Source organism: Scophthalmus maximus, chromosome 2 (assembly GCF_022379125.1).
Source record: "Scophthalmus maximus strain ysfricsl-2021 chromosome 2, ASM2237912v1, whole genome shotgun sequence".
Classification (NCBI taxonomy): domain Eukaryota; kingdom Metazoa; phylum Chordata; class Actinopteri; order Pleuronectiformes; family Scophthalmidae; genus Scophthalmus; species Scophthalmus maximus.
In genome coordinates, this window is record NC_061516.1 from 1,113,463 (window position 1) to 1,127,772 (window position 14,310).

The window sequence follows — 14,310 nt, forward strand, 5'->3', positions numbered from 1 at the left end:
AAGTTGGAATGAAGAAAAACCCAACAAAAAAAAAAATAGAGGTTGAATGAGATTTTGATACCTCTGAATCCGGAGGCCAGCTTCATGCTGTGGGTCCAGGTGCTGCAGAGCAGCAGGGAGGTGACTTTGCCTGTAGCACGTATGAGACCTGATGTGAGTAGGGCATAAATTCTTTGTGTGAGAGCAAATGCAGCAAATCCAGCCGTTTATTGACTCACATGTATGAAAAAGCAGCTTTGTTTTTTTCTTCCTTTAGCACCGATTACAACGGCCATAACTGTAGCTACTGTGGCATGATTTAAATGCAAGCAAAGGAAAATATATTATGCTCTGCCACGCTGTTGGATTTTCCATCTGCACCCTAATCAAAACAGAATTATATAATGCTCAAAATCCAAACAACCTTTTTGCTCTTAATATTTCAAATGGCTGTGAGCGGGGCAACGTGATCGGCAGAATAAAGATGTTTGTCAGTAGACCAACATAGACGCATCAGTATCCATCTGAGTAAATAGGAGGGAGGTGACTCATACTGGCAGAGCTGTGGAGTGGCGTGTGGGTAAAGATAAAGTAATGTCATCATGTGGACCAATTGTGGTTCCACTGACTCAGCTGTTCAAATCATTGGAGTCAAACTCAATCAGTCAGGCTCAATATCTCTGTGTCTCCCTTGCTTTAACGTTTAAACGACATTCTTCCAATGTTAAAGGAGATGCCCACACACTGGAATCATGCTCTATGTATTCTCCTTGGATCAGAATTGGTCTCACGCCTGGTTTTGTGTAAACCACGAGATGAGTCAGATGCGAATGAGAGCTTTGATGCAAAATAGAATAATGAGACGGTGTCTCACATAGCAGTTAAAAAATATTAAAATATCTCTTGCTCAAATGCTAACAGTGACAAATCAATAGCGTCTTCAGTAGTTTTCTCACTGTGTCTATGGTTCTTAGCAGCTTTTCAGCAGATGAACGCATCTTTGAACTCGCGTGTCGTTCGTAACATGCTGCCTCACCAAACAGAACTTTGTCAGCTGCCCCTGGGTGTTGACGGAACAATCAGAACTGCATACAGAGAAAAGAGGGTGCAGTCATGGGGAGGGGGAGAGACAATCTAAGTTGTTGATTAGTTTAAACTGTGGGTGCTGTAGGTCTGGGTCACACAACAGGAAATGAAAAGATGGTTCACTGGATAACTGCCTTCAGTTTTGAGATGTGGCTCACTGTGTATGAGGGCTGAGAGTCATTATCTTTCCAGTAGCCACTGTCTGACAGTAATATGGGATGATGCCATAATACCTCCAGGCTTTGGCTCCACTAAGCATTAGAGTACAGCAGAGTGATGTGAGTGATTTGTCTGAACCTTTACTTTTAAAGATATAAATTTAATATCAATATTTTCCCCCCTGATGTTCTGTGGGTTTATATTAGGAAGAATTTGAGCAGAGAAACATAATGTTCCTCTTTCTCTAACAATTACATGAAGTAGCCACTGCCTGCCAGTCACATGGAATGTCGACCACATGTTCTGTAAGTGGGGCATGCAGAGGGGGGAGGAAACTCCTCAGTAATGGCTGGGCTGCACTCTGAGCAGCAGGTATAAGCTTGAAATTGTAATTTCAGCATCTCTGCAACACAGACTGATGGCAAAGGGAAGATAGCAACCGCACTATTCACACGTTCATCTTGTATCTCTGAGGTCCCCCCCCACCACCACCACCACCACCACCTTTCTTCTTTGACTTTGAAGTTATTTCACAAAACCAAAAAGATTTCTTCTTGGATGCGCTAAACTTGCAGAATCCTGCTTGATGCGGATTCTTTGCTCCCAAATGTGCCACCATTTTTTGCTGTCCTCTCAGGCTTCAAGGTCAAACAGCCCTCAAACACAGAAAAAAAGAAAATATAATAGAGACAACAAAAACGTGAGCATTGTCATGGAAACTATATCCGTTCCAGCACTGGTACTGAAATAAGAAGTTAGTAATTGTGCAACCCTTCCCCAGTTTTTTTCTCTTTACAGCTCTGACATTTTTACTTCATTTCAAGGCCTGTTTCTGTCAAGTGTGTTGTTATATGCTGATATTTTTTATTTCTTTAACTCAATATATCACCCTCTGTAACAAAGCCTTTGCCATTCTGAGTGAAAATGAATGGTTGAATGACTGACATGGGGGGGGGTGGGGGGGTTTCTGAGAGTTGCTGAGCTAAATTAAGGCCATGAGGAAATTGTTACAGTCCCAAAACCTCCCTTATCATCCCTGACCTCTCCCACTGAGTCACTCTGATTTACCTCTTAAACTGAACAAACAGCCACAGTCATGATTTCATGCTGGTGATGTTGGCATTTCTTTGGTCATGTTTTGCTGTTACCTTCCCTTTTTCTCCCCCCAACCACCCCCCACCCCCACCCCCACCCCACCCCACCCCCAAGATGTATCATGATCTAATCCCCCCTTCCGTGTTTTTAATTGATTCCTTGACTGTGTCCCTGAAAAGGAAAGTGTTATTAAGTCAAATGTAATTTATAAACAGACTGTTACTGATATTCTGACATGTTCTGTTAACATATCCACACTATATTTAACCATTAACTCCAGCTGGGCTTCCAGACACTTATAAAATTCCTCCTGAATGAATGGCTTTTATTTTACACCCAAACAATCTTTATCTAATTTGGGTGTTCATTTCACAGTGGGATACAATCAGATTAAAATTTTAACTGTTCAGTTGTGGTGGTGGCTGTTTAAGAAGAATGCAATTGCCCCATGCTTATGTGTGGTGTTTAGGAGGGAAGTGGGCAACAGAGACTTGTATAAGAAAAGGAAGCAGTAGTGTATAATGTTCAGTCTCTCAGTTTACTGTACGGTGCACTGGGAGTTTGGATTGGAAAGTAGGGGCATCAGTGTCCTGCAGCCACTTCTGAGGGTTTGCATAAAGATTAAGCCAATAACAAATGAGCTGTAGAAACAACCATTTCCAAATGGGTGTAATGGGGATTGAGCCACTTCTTCATAAGTAATTAGAGGAATAAAACACATTGAATAATTCAATAAAGTTCTATAGGTTATGATTATTTATCACCCTATAGAGAAAGGAGGATGAGAAGAAGTATAGAAGGGGGCGGGGGGGTTGTTGATCACTATCTGAGAACAATCTTACACAGCTGTCTTTTTGTAATTTTTTTTTCATGCAAAAATCATGCGGCCAATTTGTTGATGTAAGTGACCTGAACCTCGTGGTTTGCTATCTTATTTAACTAATCACAGCAGAAACATTTGAGCATCAGTGTAGTGAGCATAGGTAAGACTAGCAAGTTAGCAGTGAAGGATAGGCTGTATAGTACGAGTACGATAGATGTTAAATTGTTGAGTGTAATTTTTAGCCTATTTTAATCCTGTGTTAGTGATATGACGTGTAGGTGTGTCAAGAACAGGGAGTGAAGTCAGAACAGTGCAGGAGAGAGTATTTTTCTTACAGCTTGTATTTTACTTCAGTTCAGAGTTAGTCAGCATATTCACTATTTGAATAGAACAGACTAACTAAACTTACACAACTAACCTCATGTAAAGTCTTAGTGCTGTTCTAATACTGGGTGCTGTATTATTTTAACTGTTTTTCTTTTGTGGACTGGAAGTGGTCTCTCTCTCAGGCGGTCTCTGACACTCTTTTTCTCTCCATTGTCTCTTTCTTGTCCTAGGAGGTGAATTAGTGTTGCCAATAATAACGGTGGACTCCCTAGACCCCCCATCCATCGCCACCCGCTACCCTGTAATCCCCCCGCCCCCCACCACCTATCGCCCTTTCCTCACCCTGCTCGAAACCACTAAAGAGTCCCTCCCATTGCCCAACGGCCGGCTCCCATGCCCCCTGGACCAGGAGGACTGCGAGGAGACCATTGAAGTGTCGGCATACGGTTCGGGGGAGATGACAGAGTCAGATGACGAGGACTATTACAAAAACTCACCCCTGGTCACCGACAGGACTGTCCTCCCTCCTCCCCCATCCGTAGAAGGCGGCGTCCAGAATCCCCGAGACCGCCATTTCTCCCGCTTTCCCAACTCCCACCGCCCACCTTTCTCCTCCACCCCTACGGCCAACCCCGACCAGCTCAGCCCGCGCATCAAGTCGGGCACTGGCGGCAGCAGTAGTAGCAACAACAACATCCCCGCTGGGAAAATGAACACCCGGGACCAGGTGCTGCTGCCGCCAGCCCACCCCTCGTCAGACCCAGCTCACCGTAGAGTCCCAGGAATAACCTACCCCCCAAATTTCCCCCATGTTCCCACTCCAGATCCAACATCTCCTGAGCGAGGGCTCCCAGGCGCTGTGGAGGTGCAGCAGTCCAGCAGCACCACAGGAATGGTCGTGGGCATCGTGGCAGCCGCCGCACTCTGCATCCTCATCTTGCTCTACGCCATGTACAAGTACCGGAACCGCGACGAGGGCTCCTACCAGGTGGACCAAAGTCGTAACTACATCAGCAACTCAGCCACGCAGAGCAACGGAGCCCTAGTGAAGGAGAAACAGCCCAGCACTGCCAAGACAGTCACCAAGAACAAGAAGAACAAAGACAAAGAGTACTACGTCTGAGTGAGCGCCGCCCTGACACACAGAGACGGACAGCAGACGCACTTAGAGAAGGAAAGAGACAAGAGAGAAAGAGAGAGAGGGAGGGAGAAGGGCAGTATGTAGAAAGGAGAACACAAGAGATGGTAATTCATTGTAAACTCAGTATTGTCAGATGACCCTAAATGGTACCAATTCCAGTCTAATCAGAGGGAGGCGGCAACAAAAAAAAGCCAAGGTGACATCATGGTTGTGTTCACAACTTTGTTCTGATTGATTTGACTGCTTATTACATGATGGTGATTTTGCAGAATGCCATCACACCTCAGATCTCAACGCATACTGTGCCAACACCCGTGTACCAAATGATTAATCGATTAGTATACAACAGGTTATTTAATATCTTGAGTACTGTAGTAAAGTACCACCATCAGTATTTGTGTCAGGGTCTATACTTTATTCTGAGGCCCACTTGTGGTGTAAGCCGTCACCTTAAACAGTATCAACATAATATTTTCAAACTAGGCTTGAGTTAGCAAAATGACATCCCTCTTTGAAATCAAAATACTGCCAGCTTACAGAAACACTGTCAAACAGATCTCTCTCCCTCTCTTCCTCTCATTCTCTCCTTGTCTATGGCGTTTATGCAGCGAATGCAACGTAAACTCTGCTGTGTTTCAAGCATGTAGTATTAATTTACGAATAAGAGATAAAAACAGTTTTTCTTTCTGTGGACTTAAAAAAAAAATAACGATGATTGATGATCATAACAACAAAGTTAAACGTAGCAACTGTGTGAGATACCACCACTCCGACCTAATGGATGCTAACTTGTACGTTTAGCTGCCAAAAACTTGTTGAGGCCAAAATCCCTTGGTCGTCCTTCGTTCCAGCAGATCTGTATCATGTGTTTCTGGGGCTTCAAGGTTACTCCTAGTGGGCCAGCAGAGAAACTATCATGTCCTTACAGTTACTAATCACCGAAAAACAGAAAAAACCTCCAGTAAACAAGATGAACTCTGTTCTATATAATTATAAATACATGTATAGACGTTGCAGAAACCTATGGACATAAATCATGAGCAAGTGGAAAAGTGAGAGTTCTCTGATAATGTGCAGCAAAGATGGACTCTAGGATTTTTGACGTCAGAACCCCTACTTCCCCCTGATCTCACCCTTTCATGGACAGGATGGCTGATGCTATGCCTTGCTGCAAGACTCAGTCACTTTGGTTTGTTCTGTTCTTTTTTTTCTCTCTGGAGAAATGAGAGACATTTTAGGGAAAGTCTTGAGTTTATTCTTGCTGGAGTTCTACTGTGGAGAGAGAAATCTTGCAGCTGAAAAAGCAACTGTGTCTTTCGCCCTCTCTGGCCTGACTGGACTGATGGCAGCCAAAGGGCAATGCAAACTTTGTGGGAAGAGCACACAAATAAAAGGGTGAACGACAGTTCCCTGGAAAATGTACAACCGAACTCTAGTATTCCAATTTTCTCAACTCTATTAAAAAAAGAAAACTGTACCATGAAAAGAAAAAAATCCAGAAAAAAGTTTGTGAAATGTCTAAATATTTGAGTCTCATTCCATTACTAAGAGAAATGTGTTTCCCTACTATCATTCCTGTTTGGAGAAAAAAAATGTCTATGATTCTGGGAAACAGAAATTTCTATGTATTTTCTTTTGGCAATTATTTTAGTAATTGAGCATATTAACCACACATTCTCCTTTTAATTCATCTGTCATCCTCAATCTATTTTTTATCTTGCATCTTACCTCTTTCTCTGTATGACAGATTGTATGTCCTCATAACCTGTGGAAAAAGTAGGCTTCAACCATCCTCCATCTTTTTTTGACATCTATTTCTGTCCAAATGATAGGAGACAAGATGGCAGCCATTTAATTTGACAGGCTCCATCGATTCACCGTCCTGCCATGTTTGTCGGGTTTCTCTCCTCCATTCCAAGCATACTCCTCCCAGTATCTTCCTGTTCTTTCTAAATGTTAATGTAAAGTGTTCCAGTGAGATGACTCTAAATATGTGTACATTAACAGAGGGAATACACTTGGTTATATACTTCTTACTCCCTGTGTTGCGTGGTTTCTTCATCGCCTCCTTTCCTTTCAGTCAAATTAGATTTTGCCTCCATTACTGATGCAGAGGATTTGGACTGACATCATGACTTTAGACACTGGTGTATTTCAATCAGGACAAGACAAGTGAATGTCTCTCCTGAGACATTCACTTGTCTCATCATTTATTACAATTACCTGTAATAAATGATATTTATTACAGGTTTAACAGAATGATATGTGATGACAAAATAATGAGAGTCTTTGGCACTTTGACTCCATCAGGAGATATTGAAGCCGAGGGCATCCTGAGCAGCAACAGGTAAATCCCCCCATGCAGTCCAGACACTGGTGGTAATGGTGGTTAATGACTTTCTGAGTTGATGGATTGAAGAATCCCATGAGTCTGCACAGACTGGGCAGTGATGGGGAGGTGGAGGGAATGCAGAAAAGCAGCACGAGGACTAAGGCAGGGAGAGAAATCATATTTAAACAGACAGCAGCAAGGTGATAGGCTAACCAGGTAGGTGTTGCAATACTATTGGATAGATGAGACCAGCTGATTGACAGCTGATCGCAGGAATGACAGGCTCAGGGAATGACGGCAAGAAAGTGAGCGTGTGTGAGTTTATGACGGCCAGGATGAATAAGATTTAAAGTACAACCAAAGTAGGCATGAGAGTAGTCTTCCTGTCTGAATTAACAATAGATCTACATTTCATCACTCCACAGCGACCATAATCTTTACCAACCTAAAGATTATGGTAATTTTTTTTACCTAATGGTAGGATAAGAATCTTTCACATTGCAGTGTGAGGACTGAAAGATAGTAAATTCAGCTATCTCAGCACTGACAGTGGAGGACAATCTCATTTCCTCATGTGCTCGAATTTTTCTGTGTATCTTTTTTCTCGTACTTCCGAGGTGGTCAATTTGCAGACTCTTGTAACAGAAGGGCAGTGCACAGAGGGAGAGACCTGAGGCGGAGAAGCTGCATGAGATGAAAGGGACAGGTGCAAAGCTGTGTTCTAAAAATGGCAGGAAGTTAGTTACTTTAGATTGTTCTGAATTTGCATCAAAGGCAGGAAATTTCATGAGACACTAATGTGTAACACATTTTTTAGGTTCAGTGCCACTTAGACATTCTGAAGCTGTATTTTCGATTTACTGCAAAGAAACCTTTATTTATAAAATATCTCTCAAGTCCAGAACTTGACCGAGAAAAATATTTTTGGCGTTTTATTCAGTGTCAACGTAACTCAGTGATGGTTATCTGGACAAAAACTGCTTAAAGCTAATTCTGCAGACTTTTGATTAATGCAATTTTCCCACAATATAAAGAAATATGGAATGAAAATATAGGGCTGATATTGTAGTGTAATTCAGATTCTATGGCAGCATTTTAGCAAAGTTGTCTTCATTTTGCCTACAGTATCAGACTTCTTAAAACCACTGTTGTAAAGCTTTGCAGAGCAGACTTCCCTTTTTCTGTTTTACCAAGTTATACAACCTGGTTCTTATTAGTGCGACAGATCATTTTTAGTATCACTTACCAAAACAGAGAGGTCTGGAGCTGGAGGGGATACACAATGTATTCCTTGAGAATACTTGACCAGCGATGTCGTGCCCTCACTGCAAACTGAAACTAAGAAAAACAGTCAAACACTGGACTAACGTCCAGTTCATGTCCAGTTCCAAGGTTCATGTTACTTGTATCGGTCATCAGATATGACTATGACACACAAAGATGGTTAATTTGATGTTACTATCATGTAACTAACCCTATTTTTACCTGGCATCTTTTTTCCTCCACCAAGTGACCTTAACAAAGAAACAAAGCAGCCATGCGGTTGAGCCACCAGTTTCAATTCCACCATCTTGTTTGTAGTTTCTTTCTTTAATGCCATCTTGTTGTACTTCCTTTCATCCACCAATACAAATCAGCCATGTAGACTGTGTGCACACACACAGACGGACATACAGATGAGATATTGGTGTTTTAACTTGTTATCTTTTAAATAAATGATTCTAAATATACAGTCTGGTCTATTTAATATCACTCATACATCCCATTGATGTATGAGTGACGGTCACGGGACACTGATGGCACAGCATCAGTTAGGGATTCGGTGTCTTGCCCAAGGACGCTTCGACATGAGTACTGGAGGAGCCATGGATCGAACCACTAACCTTCCACAACTGCCCCCAAGTATTCTCACAACACAGGATGGTGCAACAAGTTTTTCCAGTCAACAAATAATGACACAGGGGGAAACATCAATCTCAGGATGGAACCTAAAAATCAAGTGAATATCTGTCAGACGCGTATACCAATAGTGTTATCACCAAGCAATTCAAACAAATTACAGATATTGTTCAAAATCAGTTTGTTCCATCATCTCTCACTGTGGTAAATGGGAGTGGTGCTTGAGTTTGTATCCCCAAGGATAAAAAAGCTTCCTCTGCAATCAAGTTAAAAACACAGACTCAAAAGACTGTGCAGCACTCCCTCTGCTGGGATTGAATCAGCACAGACAGTATCAAATCAAACGCCTCTGTTTATGGATCCCCAAAGGTAGGGAAGAAAGGAAGCAAGAAGAAGATTTCTGTGTTCCAATTTGTCTGGTGTTCCTTCCGATTTCATCATCCAATCTGCTATCCAAATGTGCGATGTACCCCGTGGCCGCTTTCCCCCGTTTACTTTCCAATCTGTGCACACATGCATGGATCACACTACAATAAGACATCTAAAATATTTACTAAACTTCGATTCAATTCAATTCAATTTTATTTATATAGTGCCTAATCACAACATACATTGCCTCAAGGCACTTTACATAGTGAGGTCAATATTACAATATTACAGAGAAAACCCAACAACAAGAAATCTCTGGCAGAACTGGACTCAGTTGTGGGCGGTCATCTGTCTCGACCGGTTGGGGTGAGGAGAAAAATGGGTGAGAGAGGAGAGGTGGACAGAAAGAGGGGGAGAGGAGAGACAGGTGGAGAGAAGAGAGAGACAGGACAGTTGTACAACCACCGCTTTAATCTCAACCATACTGATACTTATAATTACAAGATTAATACTGACACTTATTAATGCAATGATGTGGTTGTTATAAGTGTGGGAGCCTGTGTGTACGTGTGTGGTCACATGACCCAATCAGGTGATAAGCAGCCAGTGATCAGGACACGTTAAAAGTTTGCCAGGCTCGATACACATAGGTGTGCTCTGCGACCTGACTACCCCATACAGGTATGCAGGTCGAGTGCTGTGGCGTTCGTTGTGGTGGCGTTTGTGACAAGCGCTGAGAATGACTTTTGTCAACTTTAATCCTCATAGGGTGATATCTGATGCAAGCACTCCATCTTTCACAAGGGGAACAAGGAAAGATTGACGGTAACGTGCAGAACCGTTAAAGCCCCTGAATGATTCTGGCGCGGGTCCTTGCTCTGCTTTGTTTGTGCGGCTGTGTGTGTGTGGGGCGAGTGTTTTCGTTTGAGCGCGAAATTGATCCGTCCCTATTAATGTAGTTTTTAGCTGTACTGAACAGTGACTGTGATGTGTTGTTTATCACCAAATGTATTTGTATGTTTCAGTTCCTGACTGACGTGGCTACAATACGCATAGAGACACAGGACTGGAATCCTTCCTCCGGCTGTGTTACTGCGCCAGGGGAATGAGTGTCTCCCTGAACAGACCAGACCAGACCAGCCACTGTTTGTTATCCTAATTTTATCATTCTTTTTTTAGTCTTTGGTTCTTAGGATATGTTGTTTGAGTGTTGATATTGGCATTTGAGGTTTACCTGCAGTGAGAGTGTTATATTATGTGTGTGAATGGAAATTGTTTTTATCCTCTGCTCTGTGCAGCAGCACCCACCCTGTACAAGGCCGGGCCAATGTCGACACACTACCCTCTCCTGGTGGTGGGACTGCACAGGGTGATACTTTGGTATGTATGTTTAATCTTAATACTGCATGATATTTTGTGTGGCTTTTTATTGATATTGTGTGTAGTGCATGCTTCTGCGGTATTGGGCCTGCTGTCTCCCTCTTCTGTCTCCCACAGGCTCCCCTGGTGCCCGACCTTCCTAATTTGAGGATTTTGTTTGCCATCATCCAAACACATCACTATTTTCACAGGTTGCCTCGTGCCTTTATCATTTTGTTTTAACATTGATTATTGTTAATAAATTCAAACCCCATTTTTTATATAAACACATGCCTCGTTCTAATTGTTCCTGTTTGGGGAAGTAAGAGTTGTTCACTAGACATAATACTGAGGGTTCAAGGGATCCTCCTGCCCTTTAAAAGGAGGTGGCGTTGTCGAGTCCAAGCAGGTATTCTCTGTGCCTGGTACCACATAAATAATAATAAACATATGTGGGGAGAGAGGAGTTGCATAATAGTTGCTTTAATCTCTACCATAATGATACTTAAATTAACAAAATTATTAGTAATAGTAGGGTGAGAGAGAGAAAATGGGGGAGAGAGAAGAGGTGGGCAGGAAAAGGGGTAGCGAAGAGAGAGGGGGAGAAGAAAAGTGAGAGAGAGGAGATAAGCAGAGTGTAAGGTGGCGTGCCCGGTTTTGGGCGACATCCACTCCCGCCTGTCTAGGCTTACTCTGGCTCCCTGAGAAAAGGTGAGAGATGGAGGAGGATATTCCGATGGTCAACACTACTCTAACTAGATTTCTCAAAGAGGAAGGTTTTAAGTCTCACTTTAAATGTAGAGAGGGTGTCTGCCTCCCTGACACAAACTGGGAGCTGGTTCCAGAGGAGAAGAGCCTGGTGGCTGAAGGCTCTGCCTCCCGTTCTACTTTTACAGACTCTGGGAACCAACTAACACTGGAGAAATGTGATCTCGTTTTGTAGTTCCTGTCAGAACTTGTGCTGCAGCATTTTGGATTAACTGGAGGCTTTTCACAGACTTATTGGGGCGTCCTAACAGTAATGAGTTACTGTTAGGACGCCCCAGCATTTGCCACTTCTAGACTTCCAGTCTAGGCCCGAGTACAATGACCTCGGTTTTGGCCTGAATTTAGGAATTAAAAGTTATTAATCATCCAGCCTAGATAAATACAGCTGGGTATCATTTGCGTTGCAATGGAAATGTATGTGGTGTTTTCTTGTAATATTGCCTAAAGGAAGGATTTATAAAATGAAGAGAATCGGTCTCAGCAAATAACCATGGCACAGAACTCCATGGCAAACTTTTGTATTAATGGAAGATGTGTTGTTAACGTTAACAAGCTGAGATCTTTCTGATAAGTAATATTTAAACCATTCTAGTTCTGTTCCTTTAATCCCAATGTGCTCTAGTCTCTGTAACAGAATCTTGTGATCGATAGTGTAAAATGCAGCACTAAGACCTAACAGGGAAAGAACGGAATGGACAGGAAATTAAATAGTTAATCAAGGATGGAAGGGTCAAACCAGACTGTTTATGTGTCCAGGAAACATGGCTACAACCATGCCTTGATTTTTGTCATTCCAGGATATGTGTGTTTGCGCAAAGAAAGATCTGATAGACCCAGATGGAGGATGTGCTACAGTTATTATAACAGGGATTCAGTATAAGGTCTGTGGCGCCACATTCATAACATGAACTATACATTCATGTTATGAATGTATAGTTCATCATGTTCATTCATGTTATGAATGTATAGTTGTTGAAGTGTGGAGTTCTCTGGGAAAATTAAGCTTAGTCAATTTTTATAATCCATGTAAACCCTTAATATTATCTGAACTTGAGGATATTGCAAATAAGCTCAAAACCCCTGTCAGTTGATTAGATGATTTTAATGCTCATAACCCCCTGTGGGGAAGTTGGGGGGAAAATGCAAATGAGGCTGTTATTTAGGAGCTTTTAGACAGGTGCAATCTAGTAATAATGAAGGACAGTAGGCCAACTAGATTTGAAATCAACTAATGAAAAATGTCTTGTTTGGACTTGATGCTTGTGTCTCCAGCCTTGGCATGAATTGGGGAATGGAATGTTTTGGGTAACGATCCAATGGGTTGATCAATTTCTTGTTTTATGTCATTTAAGAAGGTTCCTTGTTATGGAGCTGGAGATAGGATGAAAAGATTAGATTTTTCCCGAGCTAAGTGGGACAAGTTTAAGGAAGGTACAACGGCAGCTTTAGGGGAAGTCAATAGTGATGGATCAATAGATGAGCATAGTGATTCTTTAATCACAACGATTCTGAGAGTAGCCTCAAAAACATTTCCTTACATAGTAACCCCCAGGGATAGTGTCATTGTTCAATGGTGGAATAAGGACTGTGAAATGGCAGTGAGGGAGAGAAGTAATGCTTTTAGAAATTTACGCAAGAATCCTACTCTGGAAAATCCAATTCAGTACAAAAGATTCTGAGCAATGAGCCCAGATTCTCCAGTCAGGCAACTTTGATCGAGAATTCATAAAATGTCTGGCAAAGTCGTAAAGGCAGCAATGCCAGTCCTGAACAATGAAGGTACAGTAGATGTAAATTGTAAAGAAAAAGCAGATATTTGTGTTAAGATATTTCAGGATGTTCATAATTCAAAGTCTATGAGAGAGGATGGTATTAGGGCAAAGGAGGAAGTCTTAAAAGCAAAAAATGGAAATTACATCATGAATATGAATATGAAGGAAATTTCTCATATAATGGATTTTTCTCTTTGAAAGAGCTAAAGGATGCTGTACAGGCAGGGGCAAAAATCACTCCAGGGCAAGACGAAAATAAGTTATGCAATGCCTAAACAATTAGATGACATGGTGTTGTATGAAATTCTTTCTCTATATAATTATATCTGGGAGGCAGGCAAGTTGCCAACAAAATGGAAGCATGCAGTAGTGATTCCAATTTTGAAGTCAGGGAAAGATCCATCCTGTCCAACATCCTATCGCCCAAGCACTTACATCTGTTCTGTGCAAATTGATGGAAAGAATGGTGACAAACAGACTAGTATATACACTTTTTTTTGTGAACTATCAAAATGGGTTCAGAAAAAGAAGAAACACCATTGATTCAATAGCACTTTTAGATCTGGATATAAGGAAAGCTATTCGACAGAATGCAACAAATATTGGGCTTGTGCGGGAAAATGTGAGTGGGTCTGTTCTGTCTCCTGTTCCTTTCTGGTTTCTCCCTGAACTTGAAGTAGATATATCCCTGCTTGGTCAGACATGCAGTAAAACCCCTCAGGAAATCCAATTCCAGAATGAATATATGCAGATTTTTACTGATAGATCTAACGATCCAGTTTTTGGGAAAGCTGGATGTGGTATTTATGTGGCTAATCTCCAAATTCAGCAGAGCATCTGCATTTCTGATAATGGTCTGTTTTTTCCTCTGAGTTGCTGGCAATTTTGTGGGCCATGTGGTGGATTGAGCAGGTCAAACCCCATAGAAGTGAAATCTGTTCGGATTCTGCAGCTGCTTTGGTGGCTTTGAGAGAGGGGACATCAGGGGCCCGCCCTTACCTGATCCATGAAATGATGTGCAGTTTACTTAGAATTGAGAACTTGAACTGTCATGTTGAATATGTTTGGATACCAGGTCATTCAGGGATTGAAGGAAATGAAATAGCTGATAAGTTGGCCAAGCAATCTCTGGTAAAGCAAACTTTAGATCTAAAAGCCCAATTAGGAAAGGATGAATGCTTCAGTATTTGCAAAGAAAATT

At 41.9% G+C, this 14,310-nt stretch overlaps 1 protein-coding gene across 4 annotated transcripts in view; it reads left to right on the forward strand.

Annotated features, from left to right (window-relative positions):
- nrxn2b (neurexin 2b) overlaps window positions 1-6,646 on the forward strand; it is a 675,914-nt gene extending 669,268 nt beyond the window's left edge. For all 4 annotated transcript variants that reach the window (XM_047329457.1, XM_035625686.2, XM_047329463.1 and 1 more), the window contains one exon: window positions 3,700-6,646. In XM_047329457.1, coding sequence (XP_047185413.1) covers window positions 3,700-4,592 — 893 coding nt within the window. In that variant the 3' untranslated portion in view covers window positions 4,593-6,646. The remainder of the gene's footprint in view (window positions 1-3,699) is intronic.
- The last annotated feature ends 7,664 nt before the right edge of the window (window positions 6,647-14,310 follow it).